A 24,724-nucleotide genomic window follows, 5' to 3' on the forward strand; every position below is an offset into this window, starting at 1 on the left:
TTCTACCACTGAGTTCCAGCCCCAGCCCCTTCAGCATTTCTTTAGTGGTGGTAATGTCTTTAACAACTGCAACTTGCTTAGCCCTAGTTGGGCCTTTCAAGTTCTTTCCCCAGATCTTTCTGCTCTGCTTTCTGCTCCTGATTATCACAATAAATTTGGCTAAAAGCCGCCAGCAATATTCTTGCCACTGCCTGAATGTTATGCTGCCTAGACATTTCTTCCACCAGATTAAGAAGTCCTTCGCTTCTAAAATCAGCCTCACAGAAAGTCTCTGGACACGGGCAAATGAAGACAACTTCTCAGTCAGAACATGACATGAATGACCTCTACTCCAAATTCCAATAGAGTCCCCCTTTTTTGACCCCTCTTGAGCCCTGTCTTCACTGACCACAGTCCTATTGCCGTTCTGGTTTTCTGAGCTGCCACCACAATCAGCCATTAAGCTCTGCTTATAATATCCTAAAGCATTTCCAACTTGCACTGCTAAACATCTCAAACTTCTTCCGACCAACTCCAAAAAGCTCAAAAACCTTCTGAACCACATGGTCAGGTTAGTCAAGGCGATGACCCCACTCCTGGCACCGATTTCTGTTTTAGTCAGCTTTTTCACTGCTGTGACTAAAGGATCTGACTAGAACCATTGTAGAGGAGGAAAGGTTTATTTGAGGGCTCCTGGTTTCAGAGGTCTTAGTCCATAGGCCAGCTCAAGGTGAGGCTAAACATCATGGTAGGAGAGTGTGGCCGAGGGAAGCAGCTCACATCAGGAAACAGAGAGAGACTCCACTCTCCAGATACAAGTAGATACACCAAAGCCACGCCCCGATTCTCACCTCCTCTAGCCACACTCTACCACTTCAGTTAATCATTTCTCCTCCAAACCTTCTGGCATGTCTCCCATGTGAGCTTCAGGGGTCAGCACATCTGAACCATAACCCCCAGCTTCCTCCACACAAGCACACCATCCACACATCCACAGGTCAGCAGCCTCAACAGCAGGTTCCTCATGGTCCCCCACATGGGCCAAGACCTCTGGGCATTACTAAACGTGGTTTTGGTTATTCTCTGCTCTTCAGGGCAAAGATATTGTTGCAAACATCAAAAATGCCTGCAGAGGCCCATATGGGTAGCAGCGATAAGAAAAGAGGAAAAGATTTACACCCATCTGTAGCCCAGGAAGCCACACTGTTGGAAAAACTGGACGGTGGTGAGTGAGGAATGTCTCACAGAAGGGTGTGATGGGCGCTGACCGCCATCCAGGGCCTGAAGGAACAGAAGGTCATACTTGACATTCCAGGCTGAGTGCCATGAACAGAAGTTAATGGAAAACAAGAAAATGCTGCATAAGATTCAAAATGAAGATCCTGACTGTGTTTTTGAAGAGTGGCCCCAGGACACTTAATAGTATCATGATGAACGACAATTGAAGGGAGCTGTAAGTATTCTACAGGCAGGTTGCAGATCTCCAAGAAAAGTCATGGCACCATGTATTTGATGGCTTGTGATGACAGAGCAAGTGCTGATCACAAAGCAATGGAAAAATTCTCTGTTGATTTTGCCGATGTCATGGCTAATGAAAATCTCATGCCAGAACCAGTTTATAATGCTGGTGAAATGCCAATGTTCTAATGTTGTTGCCCAGGAAGATACTGACTATAGCTGACAAGGCAGCCCCTACAGAAATTTAGGATGCCAAGGACAGAATGATTGTGCTAGGATGGGGCTAAATTCACTGTTTTAAGAGAGTGTGGAGTTTTTTTTGTTTGTATGTTTTTGGTACTGGGGATTGAACCCAGGGGCGTTTAGCCACTGAACCACTTCTCCAGCCCATTTTTATATTTTATTTAGGGACAGGGTCTCACTGAATTGCTTAGGTCCTCACTAAGTTGCTGAGGCTGGCTTTGAACTAGCGATCCTCCTGCCTCAGCCTCCTGAGCTGCTGGGATTACATATGCATCACCATGCCCGGCAAGGAGTGCAATTCTTACCAGTCCATTAATGCTAACAGAAGGCTTGGATGGCCAGGGATCTGTTCTGATGGGTTTCCCAAACATTTTGTACCAGTGGCTGGTGTTGACTGCAGGGAAGCTGAATTGGCTGATGACTATACAATTTTGTTATTCCTTGACAACCATTCTGCTCATGCTGTGGCTGAAATTCTCTTCAAAAATAATCTTAATGCCATGTATTTTCCCCAAAATGAAACCTCATCAATTCAGCCACATGGCCAGTGTATCTTTAGATCCATGGAGGGTAAATACAAAGATATGTTCTTGAACAGCATGCTAGCAGCAGTGATCAGAGGTGAGGGTGTGGATGGGTTTTGGAAGGAGTTTAGCATGAGGGACCCATGGCTGCTGTTGCCAAAGCTTGGAACACAGTGACGAAAGACACACCTGTGACCACTGACACTGCCTCTGGCGCCCTCTGTGTTCAGTGATGGTACTGAACCAGGTATGGAGCCTGAAGTCTTCTGTATGCTGAGTGAGGAATAATATGCCTGACTTTCTTATGTGTATAAAAGACACTTTTCAGCATCCTTCAGTAAGCTGAAGTTTTTAACACTGTCAGTGAGACTCTAGTTGTTCATTCACGGGCCAATAGTGAAGTAGACAAAATGGTCATGATATCCACCAAAGTGTCATGATAATAATGATAAAAAAAAAAAAAAAAAAAAAGCCTACAGGTGGAAAATGTGCAATGGGTTTTTGAAGGACCAGATAAGCATGCACGATAACAGAACAAGATAGCATGTCCTTGTTTTGCGGGGGCGGGGGGTTACCAGGCATTTAACTCAAGTGCACTGGACCACTGAGCCCCATCCCCAGCCCTATTTTGTATTTTATTTAGAGACAGGGTCACCCTGAGTTGCTTAGTGCCTCACCATTGCGGAGGCTGGCTTTGAACTTGTGATCCTCCTGCCTCAGCCTCCCGAGCCTCTGGGATTACAGGCATGCCCAACCACGCCCGGCTTTGAATGACCTTTAATAAAATCAGAAGTTGACTTCTAAGACAAAAACCACTGTTAATGAGGCAGATGAGCTGGAGGAAAGATTTTTTAAAGTCATCCAGCAGAATGTACTCTCACCCCTAGAGGACCCTCTTCCTGGTCCCTCACCTGCTTCAGATCATTTCTCTTACCTAGAAAATTAAATGTGGTGTACAGTAAACTTTTAATCAAAACACAGCCTAGTTGGTGGGGAATGAAAGCTACTGTTGTTGTTTGACAGCTGATTCGGGCCTCCTGGGGATGCCCCTACACTGCTGAGTAACCCTGGGCAATGATTCATTTCGTGACTATATTAATGGCATGTGATTTGGGTTTTTTTACTGCCAAGTACTTATGTGTGAATAAGTATAAGAAAATGATTGCTTATTGGAAGTGTATAAATTCAGAGCCAGGGGGCTGGGGCTATAGCTCAGTTGGTAGAGTGCTTGCCTTGAACACACAAGGCCCCGGGTTCAATCCCCAGCACCACAAAAAAAAAAAAAAAAAGAACGAAAGAAAGAAAAGAAAATTCAGAGCCAGGAATGGTGGAGAATGACACTCTACTTTCTGAAGGTTCAGCATACACAAACTTTGTTTCATGCAAAAAATTATTTATATGCGGAGAGAGCCTACATTTTGGGAGCAAATTTTTGCCACATGCATGTCAGATAGTGCCGGGTTTCTGTTCTCGCGACTAAAAGGCTCAGGGGCCACTCTAGTTAAACTGGGCTAACTGGGCTGCATGAAATAACCACACAAGAGACACAAATACCTTTTTCTTTGGGGTCGCTGTGACGGCTCCTCTGACCTTAAGGGTCCGCAGAAAGAGAGAGAGAGAGAGACAGAGCATGCGCTGACCCCTTTTATTGAGGAGAAGCTATTCAAATGAGGCAAGGGGTCAGGTTTCAGGAGGCTGAGTCTATCTTCATGATGTCCACTGTCAGCAGGTTGATTGACACCTGGGTAGGCCACACCCAAGGGCACAGTAAGAGGAGGGGACCCACACAAGGCACTTCCATGGAAGATTCTATCCTAAACAGGGCAAGGGGTTATATTACAAAGGAACAGGTGAGCATAGCTTCACCCACGGGGCTGTAGGAAGACACACCCATTTCTGTGACTGAGCGCCTCAGCACCCAGCTGGGGAGTGTAACTCAGTCACCTGTGTAAGGTTGGCCTCCCACAAGATAGAGCACTAATCTCCAGGATACATAAAGAACTCAAAAAACTTAACACCAAAAAAATAAATAACCCAAACAATAAATGGGCTAAGGAACTGAACAGACACTTCTCAGAAGAAGATATACAATCAATTAACAAATACATGAAAAAAATGTTCAACATCTCCGGTAATTAGAGAAATGCAAATCAAAACTTAATATTTTATCTCACTCCAGTCATAATGGTATTTATCAAGAATAAAAGCAACTATAAGTGTTGGCGAGGATGTGGGGACACTCTTACATTGTGAGTGGGCCTGCAAATTGGTGCAACCACTTTGGAAAGCAGTATGGATATTCCTTAGAAAACTTGGAATGGAACCACCATTTGACCCAGCTATCCCACTCCTCGGTTTATACCCAAAGGACTTAAAAACAGCAAACCACAGGGATGCAGCCACATCAATGTTTATAGCAGCACAATTCACAATAGCTAAACTGGAACCAACTAGATGCCCTTCAATAGATGAATAGATAAAGAAACTGTGGTATATATACATAATGGAATATTACTCAGTATTAAAAGAGAATAAAATCATGGCATTTGTAGGTAAATGGATGGAGTTGGAGTATTCTAAGTATGCTAAGTGAAGTTAGCCAATCCCAAAAAACCAAAGGCTGGATATTTCCTCTGATAAGTGGATGCCGATTCATAAGGGGGGGTGGGCATGGGAGGAATGGAGGAACTTTAAATAGGGCAAAAGGGAGGGAGGGGAAGGGAGGGGGCATGGGGGTAGGAAAGATGGTGGAATGAGATGAATATCATTACCCTAAGTACAATGTATGAAGACACAAATGGTGTGACTCTACTTCGAGTACAACCAGAGAAATGAAAAATTGTGCTCTGCTTATGTACTAGGATTCAAAATGCATTCTGCTGTTATGTACAACTAATTAGAAGAAATAATTTTTTTAAAAAAACTATTTATAATATCATATAAAATTACCTTGAGACTGTGTGTGTGTATAAATCCCCAAGATCTCTCAATATTCCAAAGTCTGAAACTTCTGGTCCCAAGCATTTGGGATGAAGGATGCTCAGCCTGTATTACAAGCAGCATAAATCACTGAGTGTCACCTTTTTAAGAAGAGCATGAAACTTGGAATTAAGGCTTTCTGTAAACTGAGGGTTAGAGATGTTTTCCTCCCACACCCTGGTCACACCAGGAGGATGTGGGACGACTCCACTCTGCCCTGGCTTTGCTCAGATCCCCTGGAAGTGACGGGGCGTGGGCCTTGAAATGACTAACAGCCATGGGCGGGGACCTGGAAGCCCAGGCCAGGAGCACCCTGATGTATGTGGACACTGGAGAGGGACACTGGCCTAGAAGAGCCTGTTCCTGGGCAGATACCTGGCATCCCCACAGACAGGCACCTGTCATGGGAACGTGCAAGAAGAACCAGCACCTCAAGTGGCCCTCCGCTCTCTCCCCCGGGAAGTCCCTTGTCACACACACTCTTTTCAGACTGGTGAGAGCAGACTCTCTGGCTTTACTTCTGTGTGTGCTTCATGGATGTAGTAGAAGTGAACCACAGCCCCTCTGGGATGAACTGAGAGCCTCTGAGTCCTGAAGTCAAGAGGGTCTGATGTGAGCGCTGGGCAGACAGAGGCTGTGGAGAGGGCTTGGGAGCCCGGACGTTGGCTCAGAGAGACCAGGGTTTGAATCCCAGCCGTGCTAATTACTAGCTGAGATTTCCCACATGGAAAACGGGGATGATAATGCTCCAGAGGACCGGAGGACATGGTGTGGGAAAATCAGTCCACCCAAGGGCACGAGGCCATAAACAGCTGCCACTACTAACTGCAGCTAATGATAAACTGTCCCCAAGGACGCTTGGTGTCCACGGCAAGGAATTTTGTGGAAACTGCAGAGAGCAGGGAGGGCTGAAGACATTCCTGAGAGCAAGAACAATATGTGGAAATGAATTACGCTCATACCTACTGGGTATTTTCTTTGTTTAGTGTGCTGTTTCCATTTTTGTGATTTACCAGACTCAAAACATGTATTTTCTCTTAAGAAAGTTGAGGCTATTGTTTGCAAGAGGCTGAGCTGACAGAGGACCCAGCTGGGTCCTCACAGCAAGGACTGTTATCTTGACCTTCCATGTAAAACTCACTTTCCCCTCTCAGTAGCTCTGTGGTTTGGAGCCCTGGCGTCTGGGGAAATGCCTCTGACCTCCTGCCCTTGTGGAGTGGTGGGTACTACCAGGCTTAGCAGAGACTCTTCCCCTTCAGCCGAGGACAGGGGAAGTGTCAAGGTCAGGAATTATTCCCTTTCCTTCCCTTTCTATATAATAAGAAATTAATTCAGAAAAAAAAAATTCCTAAAAAGCTAAAATAAGACAATCTCCCCCATAACTCTAACAGCAAGAGAGGGCCATTATTGACATTTTAAGAAATCATTCCTCCAGTTTTTCTCTATGCATTTAAATTATGTACTACTCACAAGTGTTTAACTGGGTTTTCTGTTTCATTGACCATATTGTTATTCTCTCCCCACATCATAAAATAGTCTACAAATCTTCATCATATATGTTGAAAAGTATGACCAATAGTTATAAACTAGCATGACATTTTATTTATTACTTATTTATTTGTTTGCAGTGCTGGGGATTAAACTCAGGGGTGCTCTGAGCTGCAGCCCCATCCGTTTTTGCTTTCTCTTTTGAGACAGGGTCTCACTTAGTTGCCCAGACTGGCCTTGAGCTTGTCATCCTCCTGCCTCAGCCTCCCAAACCACTGGGATTATAGATGTGAAATCTGTAATTACATTCAAGATTTTCTTTTCTGTTTTACAAAACAAGTGATAGTAACTGGGATATTGTTGCTCAATTTCAGGCCTTGTATTTCTCTAGATATACTTCATTTAGGAAAAGGTTTTAGCTTGCTTTTTTTGGAGTGAAGATTTATATGGATGGTAAGAAGCAACTTTAATAATGTAACTCAGGCATCAAACAAATGCATATGCTCTGTTAGACCCGTAATTGGATGACTCCTCGCATTATTCCTAAAGTAAAATCAAATAACTTTTTTGTAGCTGTAAATCAATGTTGCACAAATGGACATTTAAGATGAGAGCATCTTCCCACTCTAAAGTGGTGGACAGCAGGAAAAAGAAAAAGAAGAAGCTGTCATATTGGAGCCAGTCTCACACAAAGGCCTCCTTACAGACACGCATGGATTCGTACGTACAAACATGTTTATGGTCTCTTGCACTTTATTTCATTTCACCGATCATTTTCCTCCTGAAAATATCAATCTGTAATATTTTATAAATCTTGCTCTTATACAAATGGTTACTTATGAATAAGCGGTACTTAATTTTCTATTATCACAGTCACGTTTCCCTGATGGAACCACCTCTTCTTCAGATTCATTCTCTATCTACTCTTTGAGATTCACTGTCCAATGACTGGATTTTTGATTCACTAAGCAATTAAATAGGGAAGAGTTTATTTGATCCAACACTGTCATTTTAAACCTCTGAAGTTTAGATCTTCTGACATACTTATTTTGTCCTGAAACAGAGGTTTGTCCTGCATCTATTCTTACAAGGTGAGTTGGAAAATGGCAATTATCATTCTTGAAAATAATAGAAGTTTTCAATGTCTTTTCATTGCCTGAGTCTTGTCTCCAATTAGTATTGTAGAGCTGGGGTTGTGGCTCAGAAGTAGAGCACTTGCCTAGTATGTGCGAGGCCCTGGGTTCGACCCTCAGTACCACATAAAAATAACTACATAAAAAAAAAATAAAGGTATTGTGTCCAATTAGTATTGTATCTAAGAGAGAAACCTTTCCACAGATGTACATAAAAATGTGGGGACCCCAAATGAATCTATTGTTATTCTGTTTGTTTTGTTTTGTTTTTTCAACTAGCCAGCAGGGGTAGCTGGAAGGTGAAGGATGCGGGTAAAGACTGCTAACACAAAGATAAGAGAAAGCAGAATTTTGCACATGCATCTGCTAATAGTACGCCCATTCAAACTTATGGGCATGGTGGTGCACACCTGTAATCCCAGCAGCTCAGGAAGCTGAGGCAGGAGGATTGCAAGTTCAAAGTCAGCAATTTAGTGAGGCCCTAAAGCAACTTAGCAACATCCTGTCTCAACATAAAAAATAAATAAATAAGAAAGGGCTGGGGATGTGACTCAGTGGTTAAGAAGGCCTGGGTTCCATCCCTGTCCCCACCCCCATGCAAACTTTTATAAAGTATTATAAAACCATGTAGCCACAAACTAGCAATATAAAAAGAAATGCCATTTTTAAAAGCAGGATAATTTGTAATTACAGAAGAGCACACAGTTATTCAGGTCATTTGGGGAGCAGAGATGATCGGGTGGGTTTACATATATAACAATCTAACAGCCAGATTTTTTCTTTTCTTTATCCCAAACCCAAGTCCCCAGCCAGTCGGAGGCGGGCCCAACCCGTTAGATTGTGCAAAGCTTGTCAATATCCTCTGATTTCCCTAATGTGGTCAAGAAAAGGAGGAAGTTCTCTTCTCTGTTGATGGTGCCACTACCATGATCTCGGCTCCCCCGTCCTCTCTGGTTCCACTGAAGAGAATGTGCAGACATTTGAACACGTTCTTCTTTTGGGGCATTTTTTCTTCTGTTACATGTAAGGCCACATACCGTCCTGAGACTTGAATCGTCACACTGAAGCATCGTGTGAAAAATGAGCTTTCTCATGTTCTTTTTCTCTCTTTCAGTTCAAAAAGCTGTACTGAACTGTAATACCATGAAAAAAAATGGTAAGTTTCCTTTTCTTCTTACTGAAGTTATTTTACTGGAAAGGGTGAGATGATCAGCATTAAACATGACTGCTCACTTATAAGTTTTTTGTTTGTTTACTTTTAGATAAATAACCAAGAACAAAGACTTTTCAGTTAAATAAACTATTTAAATAGTGATTTTAGGGAGAGGGTTGGAAAGTTTTTTCTGAGTCTCTTGTGATAAAGTTTTGAGATTGCTTTTACAATGAATGTTTCTCACTTTCTTTCATTGTTGTTGTTCTTCAACTAGAAAACCCAACGCATAATCATTGCAAAATAGTTCAAGCAACACTAGAAACGTGTATCAGAGGGCAGGCTGGGTGGGGTAGCGCATGCCTGTAATCCCAGCTACTTGGGAGGTGGAGGCAAGAGGATCCCAAGTTCAGGTCTGCCTCAGCAAATGTGGCTCAGTGGTTAAGCACCCCTGGGTTCAATCCCCGGTACCAAAAAAAGGCAGCATTAGACCACTTGATCCTCACCCTGGTTCTGCCATTGACCACCTGGCAGCCTGGGCAAATGACGTAAACCCTTTACTTCATGTTTCTCAACTGTGAGGTGGAGTACTAAAAGCCCTGCTGGGGGAGTCTTCCCGAGGGTTGGATGCCACAGCCCTTACTCCTCCAAACAGCTCCCAGCAATGAAAGGCCATTGATATGCGCTAACCCGATTCCATATACCTTCTTTATTCCTGTATAGAATGAAAGTGCAGTCACATTTCCTCCAATCCCTTTCTACTCTCTATTTCTAGAATTGACCGCTATCAATCATGTTTTTCTCTTCAGGATCATTGGAATTTTTTTTTTTTTCTTCCAGGGCTGGGGATTGAACCCAAGGCCTTGTGTATACGAGGCAAGCATTCTAGCACTTAGCTCTACCCCAGCCCTAAATAAACTCTTTTATAACTTTTCTTTTGTAAAAATGTAACCATTATCATAGATATCCTCCTAAGTAGAAGATATAGATTTATCTCATTTGTTCAACAGTTGCATGGTATTTAATTAATTTATTTTTTTGCAGTACTAGGGATTGAACACCCAGGGGTGTTCTCCCACTGAGCTACATCCCCAGTCCTTTTTATTTTTTAATCTTGAGACAGGATCTTGCTAAATTATTGTGGCTGGCCTCAGACTTGTGATCCTCCTGTCTCAGCCTCCCAAGTAGCTGGGTAATTACAGGTGTGCACCACTGCACCCCCATTACATGGTATTTTATAATATGATGCAGCAACAGTTCATTTTTATTGATTATTCCACTTTTTCTCATAATATAAACAATACTGTAACAGACATCCCTGTACAGAACACCTTTTGTGGGCCAATGGGAGCATCTCTGTAGGATAACATCCTAACAATTGAAATTGCCAGGTCAAAGGAAACATGAGTTAAATTGTTGCAGATTCTCAATTGCCCTCCTACTAGGCTGAAGCTGGGGGGGTCACCAACAGTGTGGGTAAGTGTGAGCTCATCCTACTGGGCCCAGCAGTGGATATAACAGTTTATAAAATTTATGCCAACCTAATGAGAGCAAAGTGATAGCCCAGTATTCTAATTCACAGTTGTCTCATCTCTTATAAAACTGCACATCTGTTTCATGTTCATTGGCCATTAACACTCCAGCATTCCCATATGAAGGAAATGTGGGGACCGCCATCCAGGTTGGAAAGGGAAGGTGTTATTTTGAAGTTGAGCTAATAAAAGCCTGAGAAAATGTTAATTATCCAGATCAAAGAGCGGGAGGGAGCTGATGGCATAAATCTGTCTTCCACCCAAGCCGGTTTTTGGTCCCTGTAGTATTTAGTGGTCATCTGCATTTCTTCTTCTGGAAATTACCTGTTTATATTATTTGCCTGCTAATTTGATTGTTGCCCTTTTTCTTGTTGATTTAAAGTTGATTTCTGTATATTTAAAAATCCTTTGGTTTTATTCACTTTTAAAGCATTGTGTTCTAGACTGTCACTTGACTTTTAATTTTGTCATAGAGGAGTTTAAAGTTTGGGGGTAGCTAAGAATTCAATCTTTTCTTTATGGCTCCTAATTATTTTAATTTATTTTTTTGTGGCTCCTAATCTGGCCTAAAATATTTCCTTGTATTTCTCTTCACTCTTTCATAGTTGTTTTTGTTTTGTTTTGTTCATTTGATTTCTGATGGGGGTTCTTTTTTCTCTCAACATTATTTATTTATTTATTATTATTTTTTAGTTGTAGGTAGACACAATACTTTCATTTTACTTATTTCTATGTGGTGTTGAGGATAGAACCCAGGGCCTCACATGTGGTAGGCAAGCACTCTACCGTTGAGCCACAACCCCAGCCCCTTCCCTCAACATTTTTAAGGACAAACAAACAAGTTATCAAACATACTGGAATTGTCAAAAAAAAATTTTTTTTTGAAAATTAATGAAAAAAGTGACAGTAAGATTAATAACTGTAAATAATTGAAACCTAGAGCCTCACACATGCTAGGCAAACGCTCTGCCACTGAGCTACAGCCTCAGCCCATGTCTCTTAATACAGAAATTTATGGAAAAAAACAACATGTAGTCAGAGATTTGCTTTAAAAATAGTCCATTTTCTGTTGATGATAGCATAATACTACAAACTAAGTCATTCAGAAAATAAGAAGAACAACAACAACTTTATTTGGCTCATGGTTTTGTTCCTAGGTCAGGGGCTGCTTCTGAGGGTGGCTTCCTAGTGGGCAGAGTCCCAGGAGTCCCAAGGAGTCCCAAGGCAGCTCATTAGGACACACACTCCCTCCCCCTCCCTCCCTCCCCTTCCCTCTCTCCCTCTCCCTCCCTCCCTTCCTTCTTCCCTTCCTTCCTTTCTCGCACTGGGATTGAGCCCAGGGCCTCTACCCGCTAAGCCAGAGCTCTTCCTCTTCCTCTTCTTACAGAGCCACCTGAATTGGGGCTCCACCCTGCTGACCTTATCCAATCCTAACCACCTTCCGAAGGACCCACCTCCACACACCACAGTTTGATTGTTTCCCCTCTCTTACTTCCCACTGGGGGTTAAATCCCAACCTGAGCTTGGAAGGGGCCAAACCATACTCAAACCCCAATAATCATAGGCCAGGTGGGGACAGACAATGGGGAGGGTCGTTTGTTTACTGTTGAAGCTGGATGGTGGGTACACGAGGGTTTGTGATGCCGTCTTTAGTATTATTATGTTTGAAAATTTCCAAGATGAAAATAACTAATAGACCAAACAAGCCATCAGACATGACTTCCGGGTCAGCAGAGACAATCCTAATGGAACCTCTTTTCAGATCCTCCGGGGGAAGAGGGGGCTACCACAAAAGAGTTCAGCTGCTCACGTCCACCTGCCAGTCGCTATGAGAAGGCCGTGGACACACTGAGTTGCTTCATGCAAGCAGTCTGCCTCTGCAGGCCAAGAATACCCGCCTCAGGAGAGCTGGCCTAGGACCGAATGTCCCCATCACTCAACTCATAAAACATGGCCAGAGGCCCACTGAGTTTGTATCAAGGGATTTTAATAAGCACATTTTCTTCGTGTGATTTTTGTTTTCCAGGATTTTCTTCTCCAACTTTGAACTCAAATACGAATGTGGTCGTATTGGGTCAGAATGTATCTCTGCTTTGCTCCCACAAGAATGAGTCACTGGAGATCAAATATTTATTGTTTTTGAATAAGAAATTGCTGGGCAACCGGACAGGGAAAGGGGAAGCCGTGACTTTTAACGTGACCATCTCCACAGCCGATGATTTGGGCTCCTACAAATGCAAAGCCGTGCTCTTCAACTGTTCGACCTACAGTAACCCATTCAACTTCACGGTCAGTGGTAAGTAAGTCACCTGCCACTTGGAGGTTCTGCAATTCGTGGGATTCACTTTTGTTCCACCAAGGGCTCTTATGCCCCTGGCCAACATTCAAGAGGCTTGTTTGTTGCTGAGGTCTTTATTATTTTTTTGTGGGGGGGGGGCCAAAAAAACAACAACAACAAAAAAAAAAAAAACGAGGGGCACTAGACCACTGAGCCACACCCCCAGCCCTATTTTGTATTTTATTTAGAGACAGGGTCTCACTGAGTTGCTTAGTGCTTTGCTTTTGCTGAGGCTGACTTTTAACTTGCAATCCTCCTGTCTCAGCCTCCTAAGCAGCTGGGATTACAGGTGTGCGCCACCTCGCCCAACAGGTCTTTATTCTTAATAATCCTATTCACTTTCTCCTTCAGAGACCTTGAACTATTTCAGATAATAGTCTTAGATCTTCAGGCAAACATCATAGATCTCAGAGGCTTTATTTTATGATTACCAGCTATGGATAAAACCTCCTTCTTTCTGAAGACTCAATTAAGAAGTCTTGGAATCAGGGCAAAATAGAGTAGAAATCATATTTTTAAAAGGAATATGCATAACAGGGAGAAAATCCCAGTAAACACACAGTGCATAAGGTAAAGGCAGTAAACCCATGAATACGTATGTTCTCTGTACACAACTTTTCTTCAATTTGTTACACTGTCCTGTAAATTGGTAAATTCTAAAACTATTCCAGGCATGGTGGTCCTGTAATCTCAACAACTCAGGAGGTTGAGGCAGGAGGATCCCAAGTTCAAGGCCAGCCTTAGCAACTTAGTGAGGCCCTGAACAACCTAGTAAGACCCTGCCTCAAAATAAAAAATTAAAAGGGTTAGGGATGTAGGTCAATGATAGAGAGCCCTGGGTTCAATTCCCATTGTCAATCAATCAATCAATCAATGCCATCTTTAATTAAGTCTTATCAATAGATACTTATTAAGTGCCTACTCTGAACACGCAGTTGTGCTCCTGGGATTTCAGTGATACCTAAGACATGGTTGTGTCCCCAACTCAGTAAAAGGTGAAGGTCTGAGGCATAAAAACAAATTCCTCCATCACTGATTGCCTAGCCCATCTGGTTCCTGGCCTGCCGGAGCTTCTGGTCTAGTAGGAGAGACAAACACAACTACTCAAACAAATAAATCACAAAGGAAAGGAAGGCAGATGAGGAGGAGGGACCTACCTAGGTAGAGGGTCTAGGGAAGGTATCTCAAAGGGGCTGATGTTGGGCTCCAGCGTGTTCAGAGCTTCAACTCGGGGAGGCTGGTAGAGCCGCTGGTCAGCTGAGGCGGGGTGTGACCCACGATGAGGCTAGAGAGAGAGGGGACCAAGTTAGGAGGGGCCTGGAGCATGGGGAGAGCTTAGTCTTCCGTGTGCATGGACAGGCGGGCAAGCGTCAGGACACCATCTGCCATCTGTGCAGCTAATTTGTTCAAAGCGGGTACCGGGCAGGGTGCAAGCTGAGGATTGGTTGGGGAGCTCTTGAAGTCATCTAGGAAAGAAGCGGTGGTGGAGGTGAGCAGATGTGGATGGATTCAAGAAATATTTTACAGGAGGACCTGTTGACCGATGAGAGTCGCAGATGGTGCAGGTTAGGAAAGAAGCAGAGCCACTTCCAGGTGTGTAGTTTGATGAAGAGGGGACTGTCCTCTGCTATGGGAGAAAATGGAAGAATAGGGGTTTTTTTAAACATGGTACAAGGGATTGAACCCAGGGTGCTTTGCCACTGAGCTATATCCCCAGTGCCACACACACACACACACACACACACACACACACACGTTGTAGATGGACACAATACCTTTATTTGATCTGTTTATTTAATTTTATGTGGTGCTGAGGATGGAACCCACTGCCTCACACGTTCTGGGCATGCCCTCTACCACTGAGCTATAGCCCTCGTCCCAGCTCTTTTAACAGTTTGATTCTCCCACAAGATAGAGCATGATTTGTCAGAGCACACCAGACCTCTGTATTTCCTGTTGAGAGTTTCCCTCGAATCTATTTAGCAAGGTTACTTCTGCTTTGCAGAGGAAGTAGAAGATAACTGTGCAGCTGAATTCTATAAGTGAAAATACAGATAGAATATTTTTGGATGGAGAACACAAGTCACTCTCTACCTTACACTGAGAGCTGAACCATTGACAAAACTATACTCACTATCAACGATAAGCAGATTGAAAATTCTGTAAAAGGCAGGCTCAGACCCTAGTTCTTCAAAGCAGAGACACACGCCAACTTCTGGCTTGGTAAACCACTGACTCTTGTTGCGATGCAGCCAGGAGGGGACCTTGCCAGACACCACACTGTTTGGACTTTCCATCATAATCAAGAGCCAGATAAACCTCTCTTCTTAGTACATTACCTGGTGTCAGGCATTTTGTTATAGCAACTCAAAAGTGGGCTAAGACAGTGAACTCAATCTGCTTAGTCTTTAACATGTCCTTTCATCCTTCTAGACCTGGTGACTTCCCCAGTGCTAACCTTCAGATTGATCCAGCAGAAACAAACCAATATATAACAACACCACACTGCATCTTTTTCAATGGCTTGCATAATTGTACTTTCTTTTCCTAAGTTCTTTCAACCGGCTCTGGATTTGCTTCCAGACACTGCAGCTGCCTCTGTACCCACCCATTTCTCATTTTGGCCACCTACTTCCAAATGCAAGGTCCCTCTGGTAGGGTCCACACAAGCTCTGACGGAATTGCTCTCTGACATAAAAGGACAAATGAGTTAACCGGTGGGTCACAGGTGCCTACTGTGCCTCAGGGATCAGCTACACAGTAGGTCGGTTGCCTTGGGTGATGGCCCTTCCTGCCAGGTCAGTGTCACTGGGGAAGACGGCCATGCACTGACCAGGGATTGCTGTCTTCTTCCAGAGGGAGACCGCTGTCCTATCTGCCCAGTGCTGCCTCTGCTGCTTCCGGGGTTACTGCTGGTGCTCCTGGCAATAATCCTGGTTCTGGTTTTTTGGCTACAACGAAAATACAAAGCAAGTAAGTTCTTGACTGTTGTTTCGCCTGGATTTGGGATATAGACAGCAGGGCAGAGAGTAAGGGGGAGGGCAAGGGGGTCAGACTGGAATGCAGACGGGCTGGGGAGGGCTCAGGGGTCAACCCTTGTCTAGCAGGCCTGAGGCCCTGGATTCCACCCCTGCACCTCAAAACCAAAAAGCTCCCCACACAACAATAATTCCCAAACAGTGGAGTGGAAAGAAGAGGAAGGGGAGGATGAACGAGCGAGAATTCCCAAATGGCCCCCACTTGGGGGTCGTGCCCACCGGCCCAGGAAGGCCCCCCAGCTGTAGGTTGCAGACAGAGCTGGCCACCGGACCTGCAGCTTGTGTGGTCACATGGCCTCCCCCAGAAAAGTCCCTAAAACTCTGCTGCCACCAACTCACAATTCCGAATAACTTCCTTTCTAAAGAATATATATAACCTGATATTTGCCAGTTTAACTCTTGTACATTCTTGTTGTTGGTCCATTTTGGCTGCTGGACTGGACCCCAGGGCCATGCACCTGCCGGGCCAGGGCTGTACCACCCAGCTGCCTCCCCAGCCCCCACTTTAACCATACAGTTCCGTGACGTGGAACACAGTCACATTGCTGTGCAGCTGTCCCCACATTCATGCCCCATCCTGTCCTTGCCTGGGCCCTGGCCGTCTTAGCCCATTTTCTGTTTCTGTAAAGGTGCTACTCTAGGTGCCTCCTGAGTGGCCTCAGGAGAGACAGCAGTAGCTGTCCTTTGGCATCTGGCTGATTTCACATCATGTCACGTCCTCAAGGTTCGCGCATGTGGCAGCGTGTAGCAGCATTTCCTCCCTTGTTAGGGCAGAAAAATACTTCCTTGTATGCACGCCCCACATTTTCTCCATCCAGTCGTTCCTCCTTGGTGGCCTGGGTGGCTTCCGCCCCCTGGCTACTGTAGGAATACTAGTATTTTGAACAGGAGACCCTCCTGTCCGTCTTGCACAGGGCCCTGCCCAGCATGGAGCTGGTCCTGGGTGCTAGCCTCCTCTATCACTGTCATAGAACTTGCCACGATCATTGACTATCTCTTGAAGAGGTGCCAAAACTTCTTATGACTGTTCCCTTCAGGAAGGAAAAACATGTGACCAGCGTTTTCTCTCTTTTGATACCAGGGATTAAACCTAGGGGCTCTTAACCACAGAGGCACATCACTGGCCTTTTTTATATTTTATTTTGAGATAGGGTATTGCTGAGTTGCTTAGGGCCTCGCTTAGTTGCTGATGCTGGATTTGAACTTGCAATTCTCCTGCCTCAGCCTCTGGAGTCACTGGGATCACAGGCGTGCACCACTGTGCCCAGCCTCTAATGTAATATTCTGGTCAAAGAATGTTCCTCTCAGGACCAGGATAGGAGGATTACCTCACCGAGGGCCCTAGCTTGGAGGAGCAGGTGCTTTGGACAAATGTAGGATTTCCGGCAGGAGAGTCCCCGCGTGAGCAGAGGGTGCCTGAGGCAGGGGCCAAGAAACAAAGTTCCCGAGGCTGCCTGTTGGGCCGCTCGCCTCCTCGCCAAGGCCATGGCTTCCAAGCTCCTGCGTGCGGTCATCCTAGGGCCGCCTGGCTCGGGCAAGGGCACCGTGTGCCAGAGGATCGCCCAGAACTTTGGCCTCCAGCATCTCTCCAGTGGCCACTTCTTGTGGGAGAACCTCAAAGCCAACACGGAAGTTGGCGAAATAGCAAGGCAGTACCTGGAGAAAGGTCTTTTGGTTCCAGATCACGTGATCACACGCCTAATGGTGTCAGAGCTGGAGCTCAGGAGCGGCCAACACTGGCTACTGGATGGTTTTCCAAGGACAATAGTATAGGCTGAAGCCCTCAACAAAATCTGTGACCTGGATCTAGTGATCAGTTTGAACATTCCATTTGAAACACTTAAAGATCGTCTCAGTCGACGTTGGATTCCCCCTCCTAGTGGAAGAGTCTATAATTTGGACTTCAACCCACCTCATGTGCATGGAATTGATGACATCACTGGTGAGCCACTGGTCCAGCAGGAGGATGATAAGCCTGAAGCAGTTGCTGCCAGGCTAAGACGGTATAAAGATGCAGCCAAACCAGTCATCGAACTATACAAGAGTCGAGGAGTGCTCCTCCAATTTTCTGGGACGGAGACAAACAAAATCTGGCCTTACGTTTACACACTGTTCTCCAACAAGATCACACCTATTCAGTCCAAAGAAGCCTACTGAGCCTGACCCATGGAAGAACCAAGAAGATGTGGTCGTACATTCAATCGTGTGTGTAGCATTGATGCCATGTCCAAATTAGAAGTCAGCTGAGATAGCTTACAGCATCTTTTCTGTGTAAATGGTGAACTGATAGGAAAACTAGTAAATAGAAAGGGCTCATGAAGAGGCCCTCCTCTGTCTTTCAAAAGAAGGCAATTCTGGACCTGTCAAGCCCTTCACAAGCAAGCCAGTGCAGGCTGGATTTCAGGTGTCTAACCTACACTCTAGTTGGGTTTGGACAGCCAAGTTGTTGCTTTAATAGCCTCTTTTTGCTTGTGATGACGGTGGTCTCTGGTTCTCCCCACCCTTCCAAGGCTGTATTGAAATACAGAACCAGTAAACACGAGAATGCAGAGGACTCTAGTCTTGGCTTTGCCACAGTTCTCTGCTTTGTGCCCCCTCGTAACAGTGGAATTGAAGCTTATTGCTCTCAGTGGTTGCTTATCTTGAGTGACTGTGTCCACAATTCATTTTTTTTTTCCTGCTGAGAGTAACGCCTTTCATCCATGCTCCACGGTGTCCCTCCTTTGCAGACATCCTGGAATGAAAGGATTTGTTTTCTTACATCTGTTTTCTCTCATCTTAGGATATTAAATAGAGGCTATTAAATAATACAGATAGTTGCTGCATTTATCCCTCTCAAATTTGTTTTTTTATGAACTGAGAGCTAGGGGTTACATTGAATCTCTTCATGCATCATGAACTGAGCCATGCAGAGGGTCTTATTTAAATGCTGGTCTGATTCTCATGGGCTTGTTCTGCTCATTTTATTGTGAAAAAAAAAATTAGAACCTCCCCCACTGAATCTTTTGGAATCCTCAAAAATTAATCTATAGAAATGTTGGAAGATTGTATTTTGTGTATAGAGGAAATAAGACCATATGGAATTACTGGACTAATAGAACAGTTAAGCTTTTTATTCAAGACAACAAAATTAATTTTGAATATGCTGCTAAATATTGATGGTGACAGTGTTTTTTCTTCTGTGAGTGATCCAAGCTGATTTATAAATAGTCTTTAAAGGGAACAGAGCCTTGTGGGGTTGAGGAAAATATTGCACTAGCTGTATCTAGATTAAGTTTGACAGCTTTACAACCCCCCATCCCCCCATTCCAAAGATGCAGTCTATGGGGTGGCCATATAGCCTAGAAATAAAGATCTTAATATTTTGCTAAAAAAAAAAAATGTAGGATTTCCCCTCATTAGACACCAGTTTAGGCCACTAGAGTAGCTGTTCTTTCTTTTGGAAGTTTGGAAAAAAATCTGCTCCTCGGTAGAGGAGACAAGGAGAAGGGAAAATGTGACCAAATTGGTTCAATTGAATGATTCTGTACCCATTTATGTAGAAAAAGCTACGAGAGAGAACGTGCCCAAGGACCCTGGAGACATATCCATGGAAGGTGAATTGTATGTCAACATCTGTGAAACTCTAGCAGGTGAGAGGACTTTGTTGAGTGCTTTGGTAGGTTTGGTCGGTTGGTTTGGGGTTCTTTTTGATTTTAAAGGCCTTTGCGACACATGGGGTAAATATGGAGCCAAAGGAACAGAACACAGCATCTCCCTCCCGCCCGACGTCCTGTCTCACCCCAGGGCCACAGAGATCCTCTGGCTCTGCTGGCATCTGGACAAATGGCAATTGTGGGGAGCCACTCCAAATGCATGCACCTTGAAGTCCTGATGCACCACAGGAATCTGAAAGATCACTTAGCCTCCCAAGGATAATAAGGCGTGGCCCTGGAGTGGCCCTAGGAGTAGATGGCACCCAGAGGAGTTGAGCTACACTCACCTGTAATCCTACCCTTGTTCCCTGGTAATCCTACCCTTGCCTCATTTGAATGGCTTCTTCCCAATAAAAGGGTTCAGCACGTGCTCCTCCCTCTTTCCATGGACCCCTAAGGTCAGAGGAGCCATCACAGGACACCCCCCCCAAAAAAAAAAAAGGTATTTCTCTGTCTCTATGTGATTATTTCATGCCAGCCCAGTTCATCTGGAGTGACTCTGTTTAGTCATGAGACATAACAGGCAACGGTGGCATGTGACATTCTATGCCTTGGATTTGTTTTTGTTTTTTTTCCACTTTAAGATATCTTGATTTTTTTTTTTTAATAAGTTCAGAATGATCCACACTGTGTTCCAAAGTCCTCCATGATTATTTATTTATCTATTTATTTATTTATCGGCACTGAGGATCAAACCCGGAGTGCTTTACCCTTCCTTGAGTTACATCCCAGCCCTTTTTATTTTTTGAGATTATGGATAAGTTGCTTAGGGTCTCACTAAGCTGCTGAGGCTGCCCTCAAACTTTCAATCTTCCTGCCTCAGTCTCCGGAGCAGGGATTACAGGCCACTATGCCTAGCTACCTTTTCTATTTTTTTTTTTTTAAGAAACATAACTTTTTATTTATTTATTTTAACTGACAAATAAAAATCACAAAATTTTATCATGCACCACGTGTCATTTTGAAAGACACCTACATTACTTGGTTTTGGGGTATTTGCAGGACTGGAGAGGGAACCCTGGGTCACACGCTGGCTCCACCACTGAGCTGCACCCCGACATGGCTAAATGCAGCTGATAAGCCTGAGCACTGCTTCACATGCGATCATTTTTGTGGAGAGAACACTTAAATCCTGCTCCCTCAGGGACTTTCAGGAACCCAGTACCTTGCTATCACCCCTCTTCTGCAAGCTGTGAATCCACCCCTCAGTGTGGGGGGCAGGCTGCGCTTCGCGGTGAGGAAGACCCAAGGCCAGGGGCTCCGTCCTCCACCCCCCAGGCACTGGACGTTGCTAACCACCTCCCCGACTCCCCGTAGGTCTTTCCCATTTTGCGAACCAGGAATCTGCCCACACTGGCTGTCAGGCGGGGTGTTCCCACAGTCCCGACCGCAAGTGTTTTCCGCGACGTCCATGGTCTGGACGCCACTGCCCCCGTGTGGCCAGAGATTCAAAGAACTGGCCCAGTAACTCCTGCGCCTTGTCTTTTTCCCAGGGACAAAACACACCCAGGAGATCCACTATGCCACCCCAGAGTTCGGGGAGGTGGCGCCAGGGAAGCCAGGTGAGCCACGGAGGGGGGGCAGTGACAAGAGCTGCTGTTGACAGATCAGGGTCCCTATGGCCACAGGCACAGCTCCGGAAGCCAACAGTACCCAAGAAAACTGCTTCGGAAGAATCTCATCAGGAGATGGAGCAGTGGGAAAGAAAAAACGTGGGGTGGGAGATGTCCTGTAACAAGTCCCCAGAGGAGGATTCAGGGTCACTATACAATATTATCAAGAATAAGTGTTTTAGCCGGGCCCAGTAGCACACGCCTGTATTCCCAGTGGCTCGGGAAGCTGAGGCAGGAGGATCACAAGTTCAAAGCCAACCTCCGCAAAAGCGAGGTGCTAAGCAACTCAGTGAGACCCTGTCTTTGAGTGTCCCTGAGTTCAATCAGAAGGAGAAGAAGAAGGAAAGTTGTTGTTTGGCCAGCCACAGTGACAAAGGTTTGTAGTTCCAGAGACTCAGGAGGTTGAGGCAAGAGGATCACAAGTTTGGGGTTAGCCTCAGTAATTTAACAAGACCTTCAGCAACTTAGCAAGACCCTGTCTCAAAGAATAAAAAAGTCCTGGGGATGTGGCTCAGTGGTAAAGTAACCCTGGGTTCGATCCCCAGTACTAAATAGATAGATAGATAATTTGACACAGTCCAGGAAAAACCACTTAATGCTTGGTTCTAACAGGCCATCTACCTCCTAGAAATAGGATTTCCTTTTCAAGTCCCTCTGTTCACATAGCTTAAATTTATTGAATCACCATTTTTTTTCCTTTTATATTTCAGAAGCCTGTCATGATTATGTAACTGATTCTGCCTATTCTGAACTCGCCTTCTGAAATTCAAAGAAACCGATTACAAACAGTGTAAGACACTGTCTAGGAAAGCTGATTTAAGTGAAGGAAAAGCAGACTCATTTGGCATTTTGAAAGGTCCAACCTGGTCACCTAAAGTGAATCTCTGGTTTTCATGGCTAAGCACTATTCCTTTGAGCTGCTTGGGTGAACCCAGTGTCCTCGTCAGCAGTGATCAGGTGGACTCCCTGGTAACGGCCGGAGAGCTCTGCTTTGTAGGCACGGACCATCCTCCCAATTTCCTCGTCATTTTTATTTTTATTTTTCCCATCGTTTTTAAAAGAACAAATCTTAGGCTGCGATGTTCTTCACAGTGTGTCCTGGAGGCATGACGATGACCATCATTCACGTTTCCCTGTCCCTGTGTCCACTGAGGGTTCTAAAGCAAAAACACAAAGCAAAATCCAGAAAGGTGATCTTGAAAGTGGATCAACTGGGGCAGGGAAGAGGAAGGAAAAGAAAAGAAGAAGAAGAAGAAGAAGAAGAAGAAGAAGAAGAGGAAGAGGAGGAGGAAGAGGAAGAGGAAGAGGAAGAGGAAGAGGAAGAAGAAGAAGAAGAAGAAGAAGAAGAAGAAGAAGAAGAAGAAGAAGAAAGAAGAAGAAGAAAGAAGACAGAGGTCACTAGATAATCCAGGATGATCTCATTTCAAGATCCTTAATGTAACCGGCACGGTGGCGCCCACACGGCACCTGGGGAGGCTGAGACAGGAGGATTGCAAGTTCAAAGCCAGCCTTAGCAACATAGTGAGACTCTGTCTCAAAATTAAAAAAAAAAAAAAATAGACTGGGATGCAGTTCAGTGGTTAAGCGCCCCTGGGTTCAATCCCTGGTACACCCCACCTCCCCATCCCCCCCCCACACACACACCCGTGCAAAAAAAAAAAAAAAAAAAGATCCTTAATTTAATTACATCTACAAAGACTCTTTTCCCAAATAAAGTCCTGTTCACAAGTTCCAGGAGTTAGGACACAGACATGTTCTTGGGCTGCTACCAAAACATCATGGAGGACAAAATGATTTCTAGCTAGAGTGTCTTCTTCTGGGAGTTTGAAGTCAAGTAAAATAAAAGTTAACTGATATTTCTAGGGTCCCAGACAAACAGAACAACTTGAGCAAAGTGTCGGTGCTCTGTTCTTGTTCCGGGGTGGCCTGAACCTCAGTCCTGATTATTCCTAGCAATGAACCTCCGAGTAGAGGCCACGGCCTCGGTGACGTCAACGCCCACAGCAATGGCATTAGTAACGTGCTTTGACAAGCGAGGAAACTCAGAAGAGTGAAGCCGTCTTGCAGAGTCACCACGGCCTGGCAAGCGGTTGAAGTAGGAGCTCGATCCTAGCAAACGGCAGCAGGAACGGCGCTTCAGGGTGGCCAGGAGTCAGTTTAAAGATTTTGCTGCCATGAAGCGGCATTCACAAGCTTCGTTCCCCACTTCCTCTGTCGATATTTTTATTTATGGAAATCAGTACAATACAGAGACTCAGTATATGCAGCTCCGGAGTCAGACCCAATCTGAACCTAGGCTGAGTCATGAGCCGTGTGACGCTGGATAAGTCACCTAACCTCTCTGGGCTTTGGTGTCCTCATTTATAAGGAAGTGGGTGGGAATAATACCCACATTGTGGTGAAATGAACTCGGGGAGTGGATGTGAAGGGCCCGAGCATGATCAGGTATCTAATAGAACCTCAGTCCCAGCCACTCCAAGGGCGGTGATGCTCACTCAGAGACAGACTAGCCGCTGTCACTCTTAGAAACCTTTAAGCCTTCAACGTCATAAACTTGGTGACTTGGCCACCATTGGCTTCCTCATCCGCCTTAACTTGAGCTCCCTCTAAAGCAGAGCCAGAGACAAGGAGCAGGGAGCGGGGAGTCCCCAGGGAGGAGGGATGAGTGACCAGGAGTGAGATGGGGAAGGAGGAAAAGTCAACCCAGGAATCATGGGCTTGGGGGCCACAGGGGACACTGGTCGGGTCCTTTAAGACCGTCCAAGGTCTGGAAGTCCAGACTGCCTCCTAGAAACTTGTGTTGGAGGATAGACAGGGAGAGGGGCTTCATCCTCAGTAGCCCTTGCCATCAGTTGAGGGTCAGCCAAGAAGGCCTGTGCCGAGAGAGCTGGTCCACGGCCAGTGTCAGAGCCTGGCAGATGACAAGACGCCTGTTCTTCTTGGCTGCGATTCTGTGACTATGCAGGGAACCCAAACCCACGCAGACCTTGCCCACAGCACCGGCTGGCAAGAGGGCACCAGGTGGTGCACGAGAGCAGGCCAACATACCTCTGCGCCAGTCCCCCACCACTCAGCTCTCCCCGTGCCTGCCACGGAGTTGAGTCTGCACTGTCTGCCAGTGGGCGCCAGTCACCACCTCCCGGGGACCTCCCACAGGAAGATGGGTGGAAGACGGATGGCAGGAGGCCCTGGGTCCGCGGTGATGCTCCTCCCCTCCCTCCCCTCATCCAGTTTCCCTCCCCCTCACTGCAGATGATCTAGATGGCTGGGGCGGCCCGATCTCCAACCCTATAGGGCCTGAGCGCCTGGCTGCCGGGCCCTCCTGGGGCCATGGTGCTGCCTTTGCCATTTTCTGTTGTTGGAAGCATCAAAAGATGCCCCCTCCCCAGGGAAACCCTGGACATACTCCTCCCTGCCATGGAGGCCTCACCAGGGGCCACTTGGAGTCACCCAACAAGGGGTTCTATCCTATCCGCTGGGCTGTTAACTACATCTTCCTCCACGTGCGTTCTCTGCTGGGCACGGACAAGGGACACAATGATCCAGGCTTTCTG

General features: G+C 45.4%; 1 protein-coding gene and 1 pseudogene across 1 annotated transcript; both read left to right on the forward strand.

Annotated features, from left to right (window-relative positions):
* Window positions 1-8,707: 8,707 nt before the first annotated feature.
* On the forward strand, window positions 8,708-23,436 carry Milr1 (mast cell immunoglobulin like receptor 1). The gene is made up of 7 exons (XM_027946309.3): window positions 8,708-8,827; window positions 8,919-8,960; window positions 12,513-12,782; window positions 15,681-15,797; window positions 19,405-19,494; window positions 21,051-21,119; window positions 21,881-23,436. Exons 1-7 carry the CDS (start codon window positions 8,731-8,733, stop codon window positions 21,931-21,933), a joined length of 738 nt encoding a protein of 245 aa, XP_027802110.2. The 5' UTR covers window positions 8,708-8,730; the 3' UTR covers window positions 21,934-23,436.
* LOC114101341 (adenylate kinase 4, mitochondrial pseudogene) lies at window positions 16,845-18,914 on the forward strand (annotated as a pseudogene).
* Window positions 23,437-24,724: the final 1,288 nt, after the last annotated feature.

This window comes from Marmota flaviventris, chromosome 17 (genome assembly GCF_047511675.1).
Source record: "Marmota flaviventris isolate mMarFla1 chromosome 17, mMarFla1.hap1, whole genome shotgun sequence".
Classification (NCBI taxonomy): Eukaryota; Metazoa; Chordata; class Mammalia; order Rodentia; family Sciuridae; genus Marmota; species Marmota flaviventris.